The sequence below is a fragment of the Schistocerca americana genome, chromosome 3 (assembly GCF_021461395.2).
Source record: "Schistocerca americana isolate TAMUIC-IGC-003095 chromosome 3, iqSchAmer2.1, whole genome shotgun sequence".
NCBI lineage: Eukaryota > Metazoa > Arthropoda > Insecta > Orthoptera > Acrididae > Schistocerca > Schistocerca americana.
The window spans coordinates 514,758,066-514,779,722 of NC_060121.1; the positions used below are offsets into that span (position 1 = coordinate 514,758,066).

Here is a 21,657-nt window from a genome sequence, read left to right on the forward strand (position 1 = left end):
AGCATATGTTTCAGCTTGACTGTCGTATGTGCATGGTACAAAGTATAGTGGGTGGACAGTGTGAGATGGACGATGTCCTCTCATTCATTTCACTATCTGTAACCGCCACCACACTGTAATTAATTAATGCTTGTACCTGAAAAATGTAATTATTGGTAACTTATGGTAATCAGTCTTATGGTCGTACGAAATAGTGATAATAGTAATGTTTTGTGAGAAATAATTTAGTTTCGTTACCAAAATACAGTTGAAGCTTTTTATTTTTACCTCTCAGAAAATTTAATTTTACTCCTCGGGGAGTAATTACCCCCGAATTGGGAACCACTCGCGTAGAGGGACTTGTTCTGAGTACCTGGCTAGCGGCTTTCCATGCGACGGCCCCTGCTGTCCAAGAAAATCGATGTTTGAGTTTTATGTGTACCTTCTGTACCCGCAACGTTCGTTCTGTTTCGACTAAGCGAGCGCAGCGCAGCGGCTGAAGTGTGCGGCTACCACGCTAGCGGCACGATTTGGCAATTTCATTATGTTTACCTTTATAGGCAGGTTAAAATTTTCTCGCAAAGAAAGTCAGAATCCTCCCGACTTGCTAAAGAGTAACACAGAAATCGTTTCGAGGCAAGATTATATAAAATTGCGTCTTTAATTCTTCATCAAATTAGTGCACCAGCTTTCATAGGAAAGGTCAAAGGCGTGTGGTTCGCATTGCAGTTGATCGAAGAGAGGACACTCTTTTCGAATTCAAATGAACTGCGTTATCCGATATCGCTTGTGAAAAATTCATGTGCTTGCATGGCTGTAGCTTTCATTAAATGTGCGTGTTCCTCTACGAATTTGTGTTTGGGTTGCTTCAGCGTCAAATACTATCGGGAATTCTGTTTTAGCACCGCAAGCGACAGCGAATAAAGCGATACGTAATCTGTTCGGCAGCAAACGGAATACACATTTGGAGGAAATTTGCAATAGTGATGATTTATTAATGAAATTACGATGCGTGCTGACAACTAATGCCTCCGATTTTTTTATGTGAAAACTCTTAAAGATTTTTAAATAAAACGATCGTTATTAACGTTCTACATCTTTATTCTTCATGTCAACAAATTTATTCCTCAACATAGACACCCTGGCGACGAATACATTTCTCCCAACGAGAGACCAGTTTGTTGATACCGTCACTGTAGAATGTCTGACTTTGTTGATGGAACCACAGTCTCACCTAAGCTTGCAACGCTTCATCACTATCAAAGTAAAGTCCTCGAGGGTGTTCTTTAAGTTTTGGAGACAGATGAAAATCGGATTGGGCGAAGTCGGGGCTGTATGGAGGATTATCGATGACAGTGAAGCGTCGCTCACGTGCGGTCTGGCATTGCCATGCTGAAGGATAGGATGGCGAGACTATAAGTGTGTACGAACTCTTAGATTTCGAAACTGTCTTAGAACTCGCTGTTTCTTAGGTACCGGCGTAGTTATGTTGCACACCACCATGTTAAGCAGTCTGCACAAGGGACGAGTTAGGTAAAGTTGACGTCGCGCTCTACGAGTTTTGTGACGTCACTTTCTGTTTTTTCACGTTGATGAACCGTTTCGTCACGGGGAACACAAAATAACTTCTGTGATATTTCAGCGACGTGTCACTTAAAACAGAACGAATTGGAAGCAAGAACGCTCCCAACGTCACAAGCAAAAAGCACGTGGGTCGCAGAAATGAAGACGTCACTTGTCGTGTTCAGTGGAAGCCCATGTTCGGTGGGTTTTATGTTACGTCTTACACCCCATGAATATATGCTGTTTCTAAGTGCCATCACATCGAATGGCTCGAGAACGAATCGTTATTGGTTGATTGGTTGTAATAAAACGACGGGAAACGTCGTACTGGTGGTCAAAAAGTTTTCGTATTTAGTTATTAATGCGTTATAATTCGCTTGATATCAGAGTAAGCCGTTTTAAGGCAACGGCAATTGAGGATTCATGAAAAACAATCTTTCTTGTTAGGAATCGTAATAATTAAATGTAAATTAACAACATTTCGCCGATTAAAGCCTTTAGAATATTCATCTTCGGTATTCATAATCGCTTCAGCTATATTTGGCTCCTTTATTACTGTACCACTACCGGTTTCGAGGCGTTAAAACCACATCTTCCGCTCTTTGTTTTAATCATATGTCACCTGAAGATGTGACTTCAACGCCACGAAACCAGTAGTGGTACAGCAATAAAGGACCAAAATACAGCTGAAGCGATTATTATTGCCCATAGCTGTGGTTGCCCCGCCGGCCGCGGTGGTCAAGCGGTTCTAGGCGCTTCAGTCCGGAACCGCGCGACCGCTACGGTCCCAGGTTCGAATCCTCCCTCGGGCATGGATGTGTGTGATGTCCTTAGGTTAGTTAGGTTTAAGTAGTTCTAAGTTCTAGGGGAATTATGACTTTAGATGTTGAGTCCCATAGTGCTCAGAGCCATTTGAACCATTTTTTTTGTGATTGCCCCAACTACAAGGTTGGCTTTAGAATATGCTAAGACAAAATACAAAGTCTGTCATAACGATGCTACAGTCTAGCTTAGTGAGTAGAGATACCACGTTACGAAACAGGTAAATATAGGTTTCGAATCCTGCTGTATCTAATTTTTTTTATTACCTTCGCGTTTCCCAGAAAGTTGTGGGACTAGCTTACGAAATTATTAGAAGAAATTTCCATAGTACTTGATGCTACGTAAATATAAGTACACTGTCTGCGAGGTGTGAGTTTGTTCGATTTGGAGAACTTTTATAAGCAGATGTCCTTGTTGATTGGACATATATTTTTCGTTTTTGTCTTTTTTTTTACATGTTCACGGATATTGAAGTTTTTATTTACGTATACCACAGACAGAACAACACTACTAGCATATGGACAAGGAAGAAATGTAAGTTTTAATGGAGCTAACTTCGGAATTTTACGCACGGCTGTTTCTGTGGAAATGGAAATGAGCGTTTGGCGTCATTTGCCGATAGGCCCCTTACAGGGCAGGTCCGGCCGCCTTGGTGCAGGTCGTATTGCATTCGACGCCACATTGGGCGACCTGCGCGCCGGATGGGGATGAAATGATGAAGAAGACAACACAACACCTAGTCCGTGAGCGGAGAAAATCCCCGACCCAGCCGGGAATCGAACCCGGGCCCCTTACGACGGCAGTCCGTCACGCTGACCATTCAGCGGACGTCTATTTCTGTGAACAAACTGTATTGTTTGCTAGCCAGCTCGTCCCGTGTACCGACAGCGTTGTGTCTCGTGACGTTGGATATCCTGCCTGCGTGCATGTCAACGTCAGCTGCCTCGTCCCGTGCGACGGCGGCTTTACACGCTACTATTCGGAGCCCTCTAGCGGCAGAGCGTTGCAATAATGTAGACATGAACAGTTAGGATGAAGAATGTTAGTAACGTTTGTTTTCCTTAAAAAGCTTTGAGAGTTTTCACATAAAAAGTTCAGAGCCTTTTTTTTTTTAGCACGACCTCGCACTATGACGATTTGAACTGCTGCCTCTAGCGTTATAGACTTGAACGTTAGCCGCTGCGCTACGCTCGCTTAGTCGAAACAAAACGAACATTACGGGTATCCGAGAGATACTTAACAGAGATTTTCTCGGAAACTAGGGGCCATGGCGTGAAAAGCCACTTTCCAGGTACTCAGGACAGTTCACTCACCTAAGACTCGCCAAAAGTCGTGAAAAACAGGTCTGATGTCCACTTGTCATCCACGGTAGACAGTGGCCTCACTGTGACCTAGCAGACAACGTTAACAGTTTGGAAAAGCCGTACCCACGGAAGTGTTGCAATGCTTAATTCCGAAAATAGTGCCACATCTAAACATCTTAAGCCCCTTTTACACGGTCGACTTTCTTGTCTCGGCTGAGTACCGAAGACAAGTGAATCTACTGATGCGGCCTTCACGTTTTATTCCTGTACCTAGTGTCGTCTGTCGCGAGTGGTCATTCTCGTTTACACTTCAGCGCCAAAACTGCGCGTATTGCGAGAGCTGTCTGCTGTGCAGCTTGGCACCTGGACGGTGAAAGTTAGGTTAAGCTTTTTACGAAAAAAACGAAATGTGATAACAAAATGTAGCAACAAGCAACGATAATAGAGTTTATTAATGACCAAAGGAGAATCCATCATAGAATTTCATGTTAGGGGTCGTGTGGTAAATTCTTTACACTACTGACAACTGAAATAATATGAAAAGTGTCATCCAGACAGTTCAGAAAAAAACATGCACTTGCTCGTATACTTGCTAATACATGAAACACCATCTAGAACGCATTAAGTAGCGCCTCTTTATCTTTTTTCCAGTTATCCGTTTCCGTTCTTTATTTATGAATAGTGTAGCCTTTTCTTCTGTGAAATTAAAATACCTTTTGGCTTTTAGATTTTTCGTCCCTCTTGTAAGGCAACAAAAATGTGCAAAGTTTCAATGTGTCTCAAAGACAAAGCACTCAAAACGATGAAGATTAAGAAGACAACGAACGCACAAAAATCCATTTCTATAGTAGGAGTTTTCTCGGTCAGGATAGGTTAACTCCCGATGCTACAGGTGCCGCGATAGTCCCCTGTTTCTGCGCTTGCGCGGTATGCAGCATACTCGTAAATTTAGAGCTCCAGACTTGGCACGGTCTCTAGATGAGTGACATCATAAACACACTCGCGTCGTGGTTGGCTGCTAATTTATGCGGAGGCATGAAGGGCGCCGCACATCGCTCAGTCGATTTTGATCGGGAAGTCGCTCGTGTGAAACGGGCTCTATGCGAGGGTTACTCGGAAAGTAAGGTCCGAATCGCCGTAGCTAATCGAACGTCGCGAAAACATTTGCATCGACTCAAGGCAAGCATTGCTCGTCAAACAACGCCATTTGCATTGGTATTGTCTCAGTGTGCTGTTTACAGTGTCAGTTCAAATTATTTAAAATGATGATCAGACTGCGAACTACGGTCAGTGATTCGGTTTGTGACAGCAAGGAACATTACAGAAGCGGAAATTCATCGAGAGATTAGTGAGGTATATGGCGCTATTGCGATGAGTGACGGCAAAATGCGCAAGCGTATCAGAGCTTTCAAGGACGGACGAGGAATTTTCGTGATCAACAGCGATCATGTCGTCCTTGAGTCATTTCAGAAGATTCGGTCAAAGCCACGGACGAAAGACCGGCGATTCACAATTTCTACTATGGCACTGAAATTTCCGAATGTGGGTAGCATAACTTTGCACAAAACTGCCTTCGAAAAGTTGTAATTTCGAAAAATTCGCTAATGGTGGATTCCCGGGCTGCTTACTGAGAAACACAAAATGGAAAGAATGGCTTGTGCTCTTGACTTTGTTTTTGGACCAATATCATAAGCGTAGTTTAGGCAGTCTCTTTAGTGGGTTTGTTGCTTCTTGTAAGTGTACTGCCGGTAAAATTCAGTCTTTGGTTACTGTACCTAAGAGATTTGCTACGTGATCGTTCCAATTTCAGTAATTGCAATTCACAGGTATTTAGTTCAACTGACAGCATTTAGATTTCTGTTTTTTATCGTGTAACCAAAATGTAGCGGATTCCTTTTAGTAAGTCACTCATCTGGATATGTCATCTCTTATCAGAGTCAGTTGCCATTTTTCGCAGCGTACAGATATAAGTCTAAATAATTTTGCTCTTGGTTTTGACCTTGTGATGACTTCACTAGACGGTAAACGACAATACTTTATATACAGGTTTCCTTGAGAAACGCCAGATATCACTTCTGTTTTTTTCGATGACTTTACGTCGGTTACTACCAATTATGATCTTTCTCTCAGGAAATCGTGAATCCAGTCGCGCAACTGCGACGATACTCCCCTGGACACACATTTTGATTAGAAATCTCAAAATTAAATTTTTGTATGGTGTCAGTATTAATAAGAAGCCTGTTGTCAGCAACTGAGTCCGAATGAAGTCCATCTCCGGACCACACATTTAGTTGCACAAAAGAAATTCCTCTGAATGTTTCCATTATAACTGTTGTAGTATTGTGGCAATATATTTTGTTATTACTGTTCTCCTTTCTTCCAAACGATAAGTTTCCTCACCTCGATTAAGAGACATGTTTCTTTTTATTATTTTACAAATGTTAAAAGTCTAATCACGAAACGTAATTGGTGTTAACTGAACAGACGGTGTTCCGAGTGCTGCAGTGCGGGCTGTATACGTCACAGGACACTGAAACAACGTAGGTATGTTCATTAATCAGTGCGCTTGCAAAAAATAGTAGTTCCATTTTCTGTCACCAAGTGAAAACATGACGCAGGAAACAGAATGCGAAATGTTAACTTTTTTTTTTTTTTTTTTTTTTTTTTTGAGGGTGGAGGGGTTTTACTTTTAATGTAAAGGGCTAAGAAGGTTGAATTTTTCCATATGAAACACTATGGCTCTTGAAAAGAGACTGTGAACTGCTGATAAAGTTGTTTTATCAGAACGGCAGCAAAAGCAGCGCTGCAAAAACTATGATCAAGAAATTTGAAAAATAGTTGAATTAGGTGGTGCAGAAGTGAGGGGGAGTCGGCCCGTTCCAATGGCAGCTATATCCGACTGTACAGGACATGCCACAAATTCTGCATCGAGGCTCGAGCTGTATCACGGGAACTGTCTTCACCCAAATCAACAGTTCAAAAGATTTTGCGGCGAATTTTACGCTGGTATCCCTACAAAATTCACAAATAAAGGCGCAAGATAGGTTACAACGCCTTGGTTTTGCCCTTCCTTTTTTCACGCATGGAAATGGATGACATGTGGCCGGGGAATATCCCCTGGACGGACGAGGCACATTTACTGTGCGCGGTGCCGTGAATGCACAGAAGTGTCGCATATGGGGTTCCACTCAATCATATGTCCTGAAGGAACATCCATTGCAGTAAGCTTATTTGACTGTGTGGTGTGGTTTCGCAAGCTCCTTCATTCTTGGTCCATTTTTCTTTCGGGAGATGTTAGGTGTACCCTGACATCTGGTTGTTACAAGGACCTCCTTATGCAATACGTGATTCCAACTTTGAAAAACGCGGCTATGTCCATACCAATAATTTAATGCAAGATGGGGCGACACAACTAGGAGCTTGCCAGGAGAAGGATTTGCTCCGAGAAACCTTCGGTAACGATCGCATTATCTCTAGGCAATTTCTAGATCTCCCGACTGATATTCAGACGATATCTGATTGTCGAGATTTCTGAAGGATTGTGTCTATCAGGGATGTATCCGGACTCTTCCTGATGTCAAGGATAGCCTAAGACGACATATCTCTCCGATTACACAGCGAGCAACTGTCGACCATGCTTTGTTACGGACGCAGCACGCTGTACAGTCGGGAGCCCATTTTGAACACATGTTGTACCTTGTGACCATATACTAATAAACGTGCCAGAATCACCATTATCATCTGTTTGATCGTTACTCCCCTTTTCCTGGGCCCACAGTGCATTCTGCCTGATTACGTACAGCGCCATATTTTCATCTGTTGGCGGAAAGTGGAACTATTATCTTTTGAGCATACTTTGAGAGCGCGCCGATTAATGAACATACCTACGATATTTTAGCGTCCTGTGATGTAAACAGGCTGCGCTGCGGCATTCGGAACGCCTTCAGTTTAATTATAACCACCACGGATATCAGTTATAGTCACCCAGCATAAATCTAGCGCTTTGTTTCTCGGTGTGAAACCAAACGGGCGACCGCCGGGGTTTCGATGCTCGAACGCAGCATCATGCGTCACATTTAACTCAAATTGTACTTGAGATCTTCGACTGAGTTCCGGTTTGGAGCAGATGAAAATATGATGAATTCGTAAGAGGTTGAAAAAAGTCAGCCAACCAGTTGCAAAACAAAGGTTTATTAGCCCTTGACCTGGGTTTCGAAATTACTACAAATATCTTCTTTAACAGGAGTGGTCCTTGTTACATCACATGATGGTACATTAGATTAGCTGAAGCCGAGGGGCTCTTGTCATATATAAAATTTACAAAACAAAAATTATCCAAAGCCATGAATTCAGATAGCAGCCAGATTACACTTAGCGTACTTCAGAATGAATCCTGACCAGCAAATGCCCACAGGTAGATACTCCTGTCAACATAGATTGCAAAATGTAGCAAATATTTTATCCTGTGACTCATGTTACAATTTTATGTTGACAAGAACCTCTACTTGTGAGCATTTACTAGGGATCATCCATGCTGAAATGCACTAAATGCAATCTGGCTGCTATATAAAGCCATGGATTAGAATAATCCTTGTTTTGTCAATTTTATATATGACAAGAGCGGCTCGGTTTCAGCTAATCTAACGTACCATCATGAGATGTGACAAGGCTCACTGCTTTTGAAGAACTTCTTTTTAAAAATACCTAAACCTAGATCAACGGCTAATAAACCTTCGTTTTTGCAACTGGTTGGCTGATTTTCTCAAACTCTTCAGATTTGCACAGCTGCTGTTCCGCACTCATGTTTAAGATTTTGAATTCGGAAGATTTTGTCCACATAATATATTCACAGAAGGACATTCCGTCATGTCGAAATTTCGGTAATGTCGTCAGGAAAAGCATTTTCGTAATATTTCCGTGTATAGTCTTAAAAATTCATTCCCGCATATGAAACTAAAATGGCCGGCCGAGGTGACCGAGCGGTGCTAGGCGCTACAGTCTGGAGCCGCGCGACCCGCTACGGTCGCATGTTCGAATCCTGTCTCGGGCATGGATGTGTGTGATCTCCTTAGGTTAGTTAGGTTTAAGTAGTTCTAAGGTCTACGGGACTGATGACCTCAGAAGTTAAGTCCCATAGTGCTCAGAGCCATTTTAACCATTTGAAAGTAAAGTGTAAACATCGTGCAGCTCTTCCGAAAGGCATTAATGCCAGTCCCAATTTTTTTGTATGGATTAGATTGCTCGTGTGAGGGGGTCGAATGAAATGTAAGATGACTAGTATGCTCTGCAACTCTGGTGTGCACTTCCTCGTGTTCCTGTCAATGTGTGAATCCCAGCTTGCGACTTTGAGCAATTGAATGAAACGTAAGACTACACGTATGTTCCGGCGCAAGACGTGGCAGCTGTGGTGCGCGCCTGCACCTCTTCCCGCCAGAGTATCAGTCCCAAAGTAGTTGTGAGCAGTCAGGTAGGGTAGTTGGCTGCGCGGCGAGGATGGTGGTGGCGTCTCCCGTTAGGCGCGCGCGCCCCTCCGCCGGCAGCGCTCGGTCGCAGTGCAGTGCATTGCCCCTGGCAGGCAGGAGGTGCTCCGCGGAGGAAGTGGCCAGGGACGCGGCGGCCGGCCGGCCGGCCTGCTGTGACGGCGTCGGCGTCGCCGGCTGTTGCGCAAGGCGCTGCAACGCCCACGCCCTCCGGGCCGCCTCCCTGCCGCCCCCAGACCTCGCTTCTGACGTCATGCGGGGGCGTCGCTTGCCTTCATTGATTTTTCCATCATTGCTTCCCGTCCTTGTCGTCTAAGACGCTCAGTAACATGTTACTGTTGACGTTAATCCGCCCACTCTCTCTGCAACAGTACACAACACACGAATCTTTCTTACTTAATTGCCTTTCCTGCTGTGTGTGACGTCCGTCTTAAGTGTAGTAACGGTTTCTACAAAATAGGACTGGGCCGTGGAGTGCAGCAAAATTTCTTTTTAGAACACCAAATTTGGTAGGTAGGTCATCCGCAACTGAGAGGCACGCTTTTTTATTAGTATTTTCTAAATAGATCTGCTTCCTTTGTATTAATTATTTGTTCAAAACCACAAATGGTTTCGGGATTTTAAAATTCCATAGTCAGATGACAATACTGGGACATGAAGGGGACGTGGAGGGGATAAATACACTGAAGTGCAAAGAAGTTGGTACATCTGTCTAATATCGTATAGGGCCTCTGCGAGCACGCGGAAGTGTTGCAACACGACGTGGCATGGACTCGACTAACGTCTGAAGCAGTGATGGAGGTAATTGACACCATGAATCCTGCATGGCTGTCCATAAATCCGTAAGAGTACGAGGGGGTGGAGATCTCTTCTGAACAGCACGTTGCAAGGCATCCCAGGTATGCTCAGTAATGTTCATATTTGGGGAGTTTGGTGGCCAGCGGAAGTGTTTCAACTTAAAAGAGTGTTCCTGGAGCCACTCTGGATGTGTGGGGTGTCGCATTGTCCTGCATGAATTGCCCAAGTCCGTCGCAATGCACAATGGACATGAATGGATGCAGGTGATCAGATAGCAAGCTTACGTACGTGTCACCTGTCAGGGTAGTATCTAGACGTATTAGGGGTCCAATATCATTCAACTGCACACGCCCAACATCATTACACAACCTCCACCAGCTTGAACAGTCCTCTGCTGACATGCAGCGTCCATGGATTCATGAGGTTGTCTCCATACCCGTACACGTCCATCCGTCCGATACAATTTGGAACGAGACTCGTCTGACCAGGCAACATGTTTCCAGTCATCAACAATCCAATGTCAGTGTTGACGGGCCCATGCGAGGCGTAAAGCCTTGTGTCGTGCAGTCATTAATGGTAGACGAATGAGCCTTCGGCTCTGAAAGCCCAAATCGATGATGTTTCGTTGAATGGTTCGCACGCTGACACTTGTTGATGGCGTGGCATTGAAATCTGCAGTAATTTACGGAAGGGCTGGACTTCTGTCACGTTGAACGAATCTCTTCAGTCGTCGTTGGTCCCGTCCTTGCAGGATCTTCCTCCGGCCGCGGCGATGTCGGAGATTTGATGTTTTACCGGATTCCTGATATTTACGGTATACTCGTGAAATGGTCGTGCGGGAAAACCCTCACTTCATCGCTACCTCGGAGATGCTGTGTCCCATCGCTCGTGCTCCGACTACGATACCAGTTTCAGACCCACCTAAATCTTGATAACCTGTCATTGTAGCAACAGTAACCGATCTAAAAACTGCGCCAGATACTTTTTGTCTTATATCGGCGTTGACGACCTCAGTGCTGTACTCTGTCTATTAATATGTCTCTGTATTTGAATATGCATGCCTATACCAGTTTCTTCGGCGCTCCAGTGTATAATGCAACATATGTGTAAAAACCAACAGAGCGGGCTGCCCGAATAAGGCGACTTATTGTGTTTGGTAACACGTAACACAGCGGTCGGGCCAGTCAGTGAAAGAGCTGCAATCACTGCATTTTGACGGAACTAAAAAAAAAAGCGGGTGGGAGGGAGTAAACCGAAACCGAGAACAAACACAATACTGATACTCTGCCGCCGGGCAGCCACCCGGTGGGAACGTCAGCCACTACTGCAGTGGTTCCCAAAATTTCTGAGACCGTTATCTGTGAATGCAATCAGATATTAGCTAATTAACACACCCTCCTCCCCACACACAAACATGTACAATCGCACCAGCATTCCACCATTGCCAACATTAATGCGTAACTAAATTTTAAAATGGAAAACAATTTTTTTTAAATAATTAAAAATAAATAATATTCAGTTTTAGTTTGTCTATGTGAATATCAAACCAAGAACTAATTAGTTAACGACACAATTGGTACTGCATAGTTATTCGACCCAGTTTTATGATGATGAAGTGATTCTCGGTGCATCACTAATAATACCTACAACTCCTCCTCAAAAAAGAAATCCGCCAAGTATCTACAATGAGGGTGGACACTTTTTGCAATTAATGGTCTATTGCAGGAACTACCAACAACTACGTTCGAATTCACTTTGCTCCGACGTAATGTACTAACAGCTACACAGACCGCTGTCGTGATCACGGCTCACATTTGCAACGTATTGTGGCCATTGCACGGGAGCCGTCGGTGGTCAGGTACAGCAGCTCCACCTGCAGGTTTGGCTACCATTTATGTTCAAGCATGTATTTCTCGCGGTGTTTCCATACTTTTGTTCAACCCCTGTAATTAGTGGTGCGGAGGAGGCTGTTCGGGGCCTGCCAAAGGAAAAAGCAGAGAAATTTAGGCGTGAACCCTGCAGACTCATCGACAAGTCCCGACTTCCTGAAAGCAAACTTGAATGCGACGCAACGGGAGGCTCTCCGAATCTAGAGAGATGATGTTGAAGCTGTGGTCCTAGCAGCCGATAAAGGGAATGTAGCGGGGCTGATGCGTACCGACGACTACCAGCACAAAAGCGGCTCTCTGCCGGTACTACAAGAAGCTCAAGAAGGACCCTACCATGACGGTCAGTAGGAAAATGGTTGCGGTGTTGAAGAGGCCAGATTTGCCACAGCAAGTAAAGAACCGACTGTATCTCAGGGCGGCAGCCATACCAGGCCTGCAAGGACTAACGAAAAATTTACAAGGAAGCTGTGCGTCTGCTGCCAGTACTTGGCACTATTTATTCTCACAGGGCAAATCCATGCTATGATTCTAAAATCTCTTGTAGGACACTGCAGTCACCAAGTAAAGAACTCGGCCAATTTCGCGAAAGTTCTTAAGGGAATGAACTCACATTCGGGAAGACGACGGTTCAGTCCCACGTCCGGCCATCCTGATTTAGGTTTTCCGTGGTTTCTCTAAATCCCTCCAGGCAAATGCCGGGATGGTCCCTTTCAAAGGACACGGCCGACCTCCTTCCCCGTCCTTCCTTAATCCGATGAGACCGATGTCCTCGCTGTTTGGTCTCTTCCCCCAAGCAACCCAACCATCTTAAGGGAATGAGACTGCAGAAGGGTGGCCTGCTCGTGTTACGTCGCTCTTCACGAAAGTATCAAGACTCCAGACCCTCCTTCGAGCCGCAAACAGTCAAACTTATCGAGCATGTACTGAGTGCCTCCTGCTTCAGTGTCAACGGGGAGATTTTTTGACCAAATAGATGGAGTTTCCACGGGATCCCCAGTGGCCCCTGGACTTGCAAATCTGCCGGCCGGTGTGGCCGTGCGGTTAAAGGCGCTTCAGTCTGGAACCGCGTGACCGCTTTGGTCGCAGGTTCGAATCCTGCCTCGGGCATGGATGTGTGTGATGTCCTTAGGTTAGTTAGGTTTAAGTAGTTCTAAGTTCTAGGGGACTGATGACCACAGATGTTAAGTCCCATAGTGCTCAGACCCATTTGAACCATTTGAACTTGCAAATCTCTACCACGAACAATCTGAGGAACTGGTATTTTAGAGTTCCCAAGCACTTTTTCAGCTACGCCGACGACACTTTCGTGGTGGGGGAGCATGTCTGGATGAGTCTCTGTATCAGCTTAACAGTAGCCATGAAACATTGCGTTCAGTATGGAAATAGGGGATAATGGATGTCTCCCTTTCTGGGATATGTTAATTGAAAGAAGACAGATGGTACACTGGGCTATGCAATAAATAGGAAGAAACGGACACAGACCTTTACCTGTTTGCCGCCCGGTGTGAGGCGCCAAGTCATAGAATGCGCGGCCTCTCCCCCCCGGAGGTTCGAGTCCTCCCTCGAGCATGGCGGTGTGTGTTATTCTTAGTATAAGTTAGTGCAAGTTAGTTTAAGTAGTGTATAATTCTAGGGACCGATGACCTCAGCAGTTTCGTCCCTTGGGATTTCACACACATATGAACAATTTTTACCTGCTTGCAACAAGCTACCGTAATACAGAGGACGTGCAGACAGTGCTGACCACCACATCGGGCGCTCGTCGCCTGTGACGTCCTAGCCGAGCTGCAATATCTGAAAGAAATGCTCTGTAAAAGTGGACGTAGAGAAACATAGGGTAGAAGATCGTTCAAGAAAAGAAAAGCTGCAGGAAACCGAGAAGAAGGGGAAGGAGACAAGAGCTCGCTTTCCTTCCTTACAGAGGGCTAGTCTCCGCCAAAATTGCGAGGATTCTGTGAAAATGCAACATCAAAACTTTTCTTCGATCACCGCCTAAGACGAAAGAGTTCCTTTTCCCTGCGAAAGACCCACTAAAATGTACCAGGGATATACAGTGTCTCTCGTGAATGTAGGGATCAATGGGTCGAGCAAACGCAATGAAGTGTGAATTGTTTTGAAACTTCCCAGCAGAAAGTTTGGAATGTAGGAACGAGATAGCAGTAGAAGAGGAGGTTTGACGCCAGCGAAAGGAAAAGCCTCTGTTCGAGACCCAGCCCATCGCACAGTTTCAATGTCCTAGGAAGCTTCAGAACGCCAACACTCCACTGCATAGTGAAAGATTCATTCCACTGTCGTAGACTAGTGTTACAGTATGTGTGGCACAGCTCTGAGACATTAATGCAACAATGAGGAACCAATGGAGACAGGTTCCTCATTGTTGGATTACTGTCGGCTTTTGGGTCAGCATGTGTCATTATAAGTTAGATAGAACTGTGACAGCAGATGAGGTGATCCCTGTCTGTTATTTGGTCCTCCGACTTGTGCCCACAGGAGACACTGGACGCTCGCCTGGACGCCCGCGTGGACGAGATGATGCAGCGTGGCCTGGTGGCCGAACTGGAAGACGTGCACCGCCGCTACAACCAGCAGCGCCTGCTGGAGAAGCGGTGAGTACCCTGCCCTCCGCTCACTCCGTTCCTCTGCTGCTGTTGTGCGGTGTCCACGACTCACTGCCTCGCTACGCTTACTCTTGCTGAATGTGTGAATCGAGGACCAGTGTTTTATGACGTCGGTGCTGGCTTTCATCAGTTATGGAGGCAATCGTTCTCCAGATGTTGGATGATTTGTTGTAATTTACTTTCAGGCCTACTTTCGGACTTGCCATACTAGTGCCTTTCATGCATTATTAAGTCTGTCTGCACTAGAGGCGAATGTAGCTATGTCATCAGTAAAATCATGGTACTTATCGTATGATCCTTCAACACGTATCCCGTCTTCGTTTTGCCTGTTTAACGGTGCGTGCGCGCGCTCGTGTGTGTGTGTGTGTGTGTGTGTGTGTGTGTGTGTTGTTTTAGGGAGCTCATCTACACCCTTACCAGCGCCGCTATTTCACTAGTAAAGGGAACAGTCTCCTTTCTTTTGTTTCTAGGTAGTAAACCAGGAGATATTTCCCTGAATATGCAGTGACAGGCTGTGGACATGTCTTGGTGATTCTCACGTGTCCCCTCAACATTGTTGTTGTCTGGGCAACAGAAAATGCTAGCACAATATCCATCAGAAATTGTTAAGTACGCGATTCGGCATCAAATGGTAATATCGACAGCACGTACAGTAGACTGAAGAATAATCACATTGGTGCGCACACGCTATAACTGCATGGTAACCACGAGCGCATCCACAGTATTCAGTTTTGAGAGGGGGTTCACAGTATGTTACCGTCTCTCTCTCTCCCCTCCACAAATATAACTGTCCATTGCCCCAAGTTGTGACGTGCAGATGCGACAGATTTCAGTAGCAATAACAACAAAAAGGTTTTAATGTAATAATAGTAATTGGTTTGTACCTGTACTTAGTAAATTGTTTGGGTACGACTATTAAGAAATTGCATTTCAGATGTATACAACATTTTGAATGTGTGTGGGGCCTTCATATGTCTTGCAGTTGATTTAAGAAGAATAACAGCAACAAGCTGTCACGACTTTGACAGCATTATAACCTATATATATTATAAATTCAAGTACCCCTCCACATTGTTCCCTCAGTAAGTTATGACTAATCTCTGGAACTACTGTAGGAATTCAGATATGATTTTTACTATAAGATTAACTTATTCACAATCAAGGTTTGTGTATATAATTTACTGTTTAAAGTAACGATGAGGGTCTAATGTGTATCGTTATTTATTCCATATTTAATTGGTGTTTGGAGTGACTCGGGAAAAGAAGAAAAGAGCCGCCGCAACTCCACAGAGCAGCCAGTCTTGACCAGTCTCTGTACATACTAGGTGGTTACAATTAAAGTGCAGCTACACACAGAGGTCCAGTGTGGTCTGTAACTATCGTTCGGCAGTGAATCTCGGTAGATATGCTAGTGCGTTAATGCGGAACCGATCAGCGTTGGAAAAAATTAGTTTCAAATTTGGCCACCAAGTGCAAATCCAGCGCTGTGAATGGAAGAGGTATAGAAATGTTTACGCATGTAACGGATTAGGAACGGGACGTGGGCAGAAAAGGACAAACCATGGAGAGAGGCATAATGTTGATTTTATTACTAACCGCCACTTACACAATTTGTTCAATATGAGCATAAGGACGTCAACGAGATGCTGTGCAGTGCTGAAAAGTCCCTTTTTAAAGGATGCCTATAATATAATATCGACTCCCTTTCCAAATTACAAATTTCTGTCCTTAGCTGTTTGGGCTGAGCGATGATAAGTTAATGAATCAGTCAGGACTTTACCTTTTACATGTGGAGATACCAAGTCGTCCGGCAATAGACACTTAGTGCTACCCGCGCGAAGCTAGGATGGGTCTCTGGTTTACGTGTAAACTCGGAGCTTGTACTCGCCACTATCAGTATTTCATTGAGCGCTAGAATTGCGTTCAGAGGTCTGCAGACTGTGATTACGCCAGCGTGTTAGTGGGCAGGATGGCGTTTCTTCCCGTTGTTTCTACGGGACGGTCAGTTTTTCTATTGTTTTGTTCCTAGTGGAGGGTTTTTCCTTTCTGCCTTAGGTTATTCCAAGATCTTGTACATCGCTGGATATACTTGTGGACGCACAAAGCAAGACGGATTTGTTTTTAGCAGCAGGAGACTAGTCTTCTGTGAGTGGTTTCCTTTGCCTGGTTGGAGTGTTTTCTGTTGGCGCCAGGTTCCAGGCTCATGCACGTGGACAGGCTCTCAGCCAAGCAACTTAAAAATACGAGTATAATGTCTTAAACTTAGCTGTAATTTACTAGATTTCCTTGCCATTTTCAAGACACATTGCATGTGACTTTTTTCCACGAAAGCTGGCTGAAAAATTAAGAGTTGTTGTATGTAAAAATATGCCAACGGTCTTGCCGCAGTGGTAACACCGATTCCCGTCAGATCACCGAAGTTAAGCGCTGTCGGTCGTGGCTAGCACTTGGATGGGTGGCCGTCCGGTCTGCCGTGCCGCTGTTGGCAAGCGGAGTGCACTCAGCCCTTCTGAGGCAAACTGAGGAGCTACTTGACTGAGAAGTAGCGGCTCCACTCACGAACTGTAAAAGGCTGGGAGAACGGTGTGCTAACCTCACATCCCTCCATACACACATCCAGTGACGCCAATAGTCCAGGATGACACGGCGGTCGGTCGTTGTCGTTGGGTATTCCGAGACTTGTCCGGACGGAGTTTAGTTCAGTTTTATATAAAAACATAAACTGTAACATGACTTCACAATTCTAAAGTGAGCAGGGCAGACTGTTGAATGGTGGCGGAAAGGTTCTCAAGCAAAGAATGGAATTCCGGGACTAACAGTGCTCACTGTAAAGTACGACAGAAACGCTTTGCTCAAGAGTTGGGTGGCATCCTGGGATGGTTCCCAGGGGCTGCTCGGCGTATTTTGAAGTTGCTGTTTCCGCAAGTTAAATCCTGACGCGCTGCCCCAGTGGGGCTTGCCCCGAGTGCCCACTTGACCTGTAGCAAGTATCTATTCAACATGGATGTCAAGAAGAATGCTGCCATACCATTCCCATGGAACGCGAGAAATTTAGCTCCATCTTGTCATTTAATCCTGACACTGTGTGTGTTACATCCTCCTATAGAGCAAGGCCATTGAAACTCAGTACCAACTTAGTAAATTGTTTATGCGCATTTATACGCCGTATCAGGGAAACTTATGACATGCTCCCCTCAATTTTCATGCTTTGAAGTAGATTTAAAAATTGCTGCCACCCCTCTAAAGGGACAGAGCTCGGGTTGGGAACAGAGAGATTTAAAATTGCTGCCATCCCTCTAAAGGGACAGAGCTCTGGTTGGGAACAGAGAGATTTGCTTTCTGATGATTCGCTCCCTAGCTTTCTGTCGATTCGCTTCTTAGCTGTCGTCGACCGTGCTGACTGGGCAGTTTGAAGATGTATGTGTCGCTTTTGATAATAGCATGAGGTGTTAGTCTTATTTCTCAGAGTCCCTATTCTGAGCAGCTCACTTTTACCTGGTTGTTTGTGCAATTTGTATGCGGAGTTCATTGGGTTATTTCTCTTGAGGGTTTGAAAGTGCGACTTGCGCAGATGAGGATCTCCGAACTTTCAGCCTCCTACCAATGTATTTCAGAGTCTCAAATTATTAGATTCAGTGTTTCACCTTACTTTTCTGTGTTTTTGTTTTTGAAGTTTCAGTTCGATGTAAGATTCCATGTTGGTTTTGAATTTGAGTAAATAGTTGATTATTTTGAAATCGACACCCATTTATGACCCCCCACTCTCTATTACTTCTCCCATGATTAGGCGACCCTTATTTAACAAATGTAATCAGGAATACACCAAGGTGTTGTTTCAACGTGGTGGTGTTACAGCTGCGCACAGCTGCAGTATCGTTAATGAAATGTTGCGTAACGTACAAATTTGTTCATTGTGGTGACGTGCGGGTAGCGTTCCAGGCTTTTATTCGGGAGCTCAAACTGTTATAACGCAGATTAGTGTCATAACGCTTTTAGTAAAATGTTCATCGGCGGGGGCGCGGGTGAAGGTCATGATTGCCATGACCACCCCCTGCTCATGGATGTACCAGCGGCTGATGTTAATTCTGCAGTAGTGCCGGAAACCTGGTTTGTTTGTAAATGTAACTTAAGGGTTGGAACACCAGCGGTGTTTGTTCTTTACTCTGAGGGCACCAGTGGTAAACAGTTGAGAAGGGACGGGCGGCAGTCTGTTTCCCTGTTTGGAGAAAATATTTTCCTCCGAACGCGATAGGGTCTGGAGGGTTGCGGCGGCGCTTAGTGGGTTCCACCATCCGCCAAGACAGATTGCTCTCGCTTAGGGATGAAGAAAATAACCAAGTGATTTATTGCGGAAATTAGCGATTGATTTATTACCGAGTGCAGTCTTTCATCGGAGTGGTTCGTTGCGTGACGGTCGGCTGTCTCGCGAGCAATCGATCGCACTTCCTTGTAGTGGGGTGGGGGTGGTGGGAAGGAGGAGGAAGAAGAGGGCGTGTGCCACCAGAGGGGGGAGAGCCGCATCCTTGCCTGCCGCTGCGTCTTGTTCACCAGCATCTTGTCTCTTCCGTTGTCAGTGGAGCATCTCTGTTCAGACGAGTGAAACCTATCCTCCCTCTTACTTTCTCTCCCTCATCTCTCTCTCCCTCCCCCCCCCTCTCTCTCTCTCCCCTCCCCTCATCCCTCCTGGATTTTTCTCATATCTTGCATTTGCTCGTGTTGTATTCTCTTTTATTATGTCATTTTGAGAGGCACCCACATGCCTTGCTCATACTGTGGCATCAAGCAGTCAGGCCTGCAAGATGAGCAGTCTGCCAAGCGAGTGGATTCATTCTTATTTATCGAGTAACATGAATTCTCGTACTCACAATTAAGTTACAAATTATCCTCCTGTATCAATAATACGCAACGGAAACGCACATCTGACTATCAGTAATTTACAGAACTCTGACTGTTCACTACGCACTGGCAATACCACATTTTCTTTTTTATTTAACGGCTTTTATCAACACGTGGCCATCGCACTGAATATGAGTGGCGCACACATTATAAATTCTGGATATCATGACAACATACAATTAGAAGGAAAAGGCCACCAATCTTTTTCTTTTCACTATCTTATTTATTCCGATATTCCGGACAAAAATAATGAAGTATGTTGTACCTATTTTCAATGTCGGGCGGTACTGTACCTTTTCACCACCGGCTACCCATGCAGAAAAAAATGGCACGGTACTATCCTTGCATTGCGAGGGTAGTTCCGAACATTTTTTTAAGAAAGCTGTATTAGAACAAACGTAGCAAGTCATCAAAATAACCAGGAGGAGACCTTAGCCCCTGGTGACCTCAAGTAGACGACCAAATGCTGTTACTTTACCAAATTATTGACACAGTTGTTCCATTATTGTACTCTCCACAATCCGGAGTAACGTACACATACAAATTTACAACAATCCACATGACAAATAAAACATTACATCATACAAATAAAAAATAATGTTGAGATAAAAATTTGCTTAGTTACTGGGATCTTCGTTATTTTTATGAGTAATCCAAACTTCACTAATTCTATGACAAATAAAAAAAAATACTAATTGTACTCATGAAATTTTAAATAGCTCACCATCCAAACACAGAACAAGTAATCCGACATTTATAAATTGCGTTGTAATAATCTTTTACATGGCAATGTCTAAATACAAAACAAAATCAACAAAAAAAGAATTGCGTACACTAGTTCCATGTATAATGTCGGGCTCCATACCATTACTCTAAAATATACATCAAACGTACAGAGAAATAAAACTGAGAAGAAAAACAATGAAATATACCACAATTTACATACTGGTTACGTAATATAGTCAATTTAAGACATCATGTCATACCTCATTAACTATCATCACTTAAGCAATTACCACCACTACTCGACTCTGAGTTTAACCTTATCCTTGTCCACCAGTACAAATACCTGCTGCTGAGCTAGTCAGTCCATCAACTTTGATCAATACACGCAATAAATAGTTAGCAATAAGTGCTTGAATCGACCAGTAGCTCTCGTATCTTACTCTACTGCTCATTTCTCTGTTGTTACACATTTAGACGACGAGAACTTGCATTTCGACTAGCCTTCGTTACACTTTAATGTGAAATATCACCACTGTGATAATGAAAATAAGTGGCTTCAGTCAACACACCAAAAAGATCATGACTGTCCACGACATCAAAATGCGTCAGTTAATTCCGATATTTGTTGTGCAATGCAAACTCTTGTCCCCTGTGACATTCCTTACTGACCAATGCAACAAGAGCCACTACGTTAGTATCACGCCACTGGCTAATAATTAAAGCATAATTGTACCAAATATTCTAATAAACATGCTACGTGAACTGGTAACCCAGAACAAACAAACAAAAAAAAACAGTAACTATTCTAAACACAAATGTTAATGAGATACAATTACACTGGCTGTCCCTTCAGGAATGAAACATATAAAAAAAAATTTACACAATTACAAGTACAAATACATTATTCCCTATCTTGCGAGTCACACGGAATCATTTCATTCTGTGATTTTCTTGGGGTCAAAAAAGTTGCTGACAGGTTCCCTAGAAACACTGTCTCAGTGTCAAAGCTCTCCCATGGTTACCCGGACGAAAGTCTTTAGGTCACTTAAATCGGCATTTTGAACACGCACTGAACAGTAAACTGTATCTCACATTAAACACAAATGTCATAGTCACTCTCAGAGTACCATCCACACGAATCTGGTCGTCCAGAAATGGCCTTACAACTACTATTACCCACGGTTATGTCCTTTCAGTTCATGGTGTAATTAAAAGTCGTAAGTTCCAACAAACAGCACTTATTCCCGCACCAATTAAAGAAATGTCTCCTACTACAAATGCAAATGTCAATGTCTTACTCTAGTCTCTTGCGTTCATACAATAATTAGTCACCAAACGACAACTGTTCTCTTCAAGAATACCAAGTGTCCCACATGCAATTCACAAAGCACACTTAACAAGTCACTGCCAAAAGTTTATGGATCCCACCGTTCAGTCGTCAAGATAAAATAAAACAATCGTCCTGTCTGCTAAAGACAAAATCTTTTCCACCACTCACAACGTGTGAACACCAGTCCTTCACTTTCCACCTTATGGAGACATACGAGCAGTCATCTTGTTTCACGGCTCCACAGTCCAGTAC

General features: G+C 44.2%; 1 protein-coding gene across 1 annotated transcript in view; it reads left to right on the top strand.

Moving 5' to 3' along the window:
* The window catches only part of LOC124606173 (tRNA dimethylallyltransferase-like), a 903,559-nt gene that overhangs the window by 595,452 nt on the left and 286,450 nt on the right, over positions 1 to 21,657 (top strand). Inside the window, exon 5 of the mRNA XM_047138139.1 lies at positions 14,326 to 14,441. Within this exon, the coding sequence (XP_046994095.1) occupies positions 14,326 to 14,441 (116 nt within the window). The remainder of the gene's footprint in view (positions 1 to 14,325; positions 14,442 to 21,657) is intronic.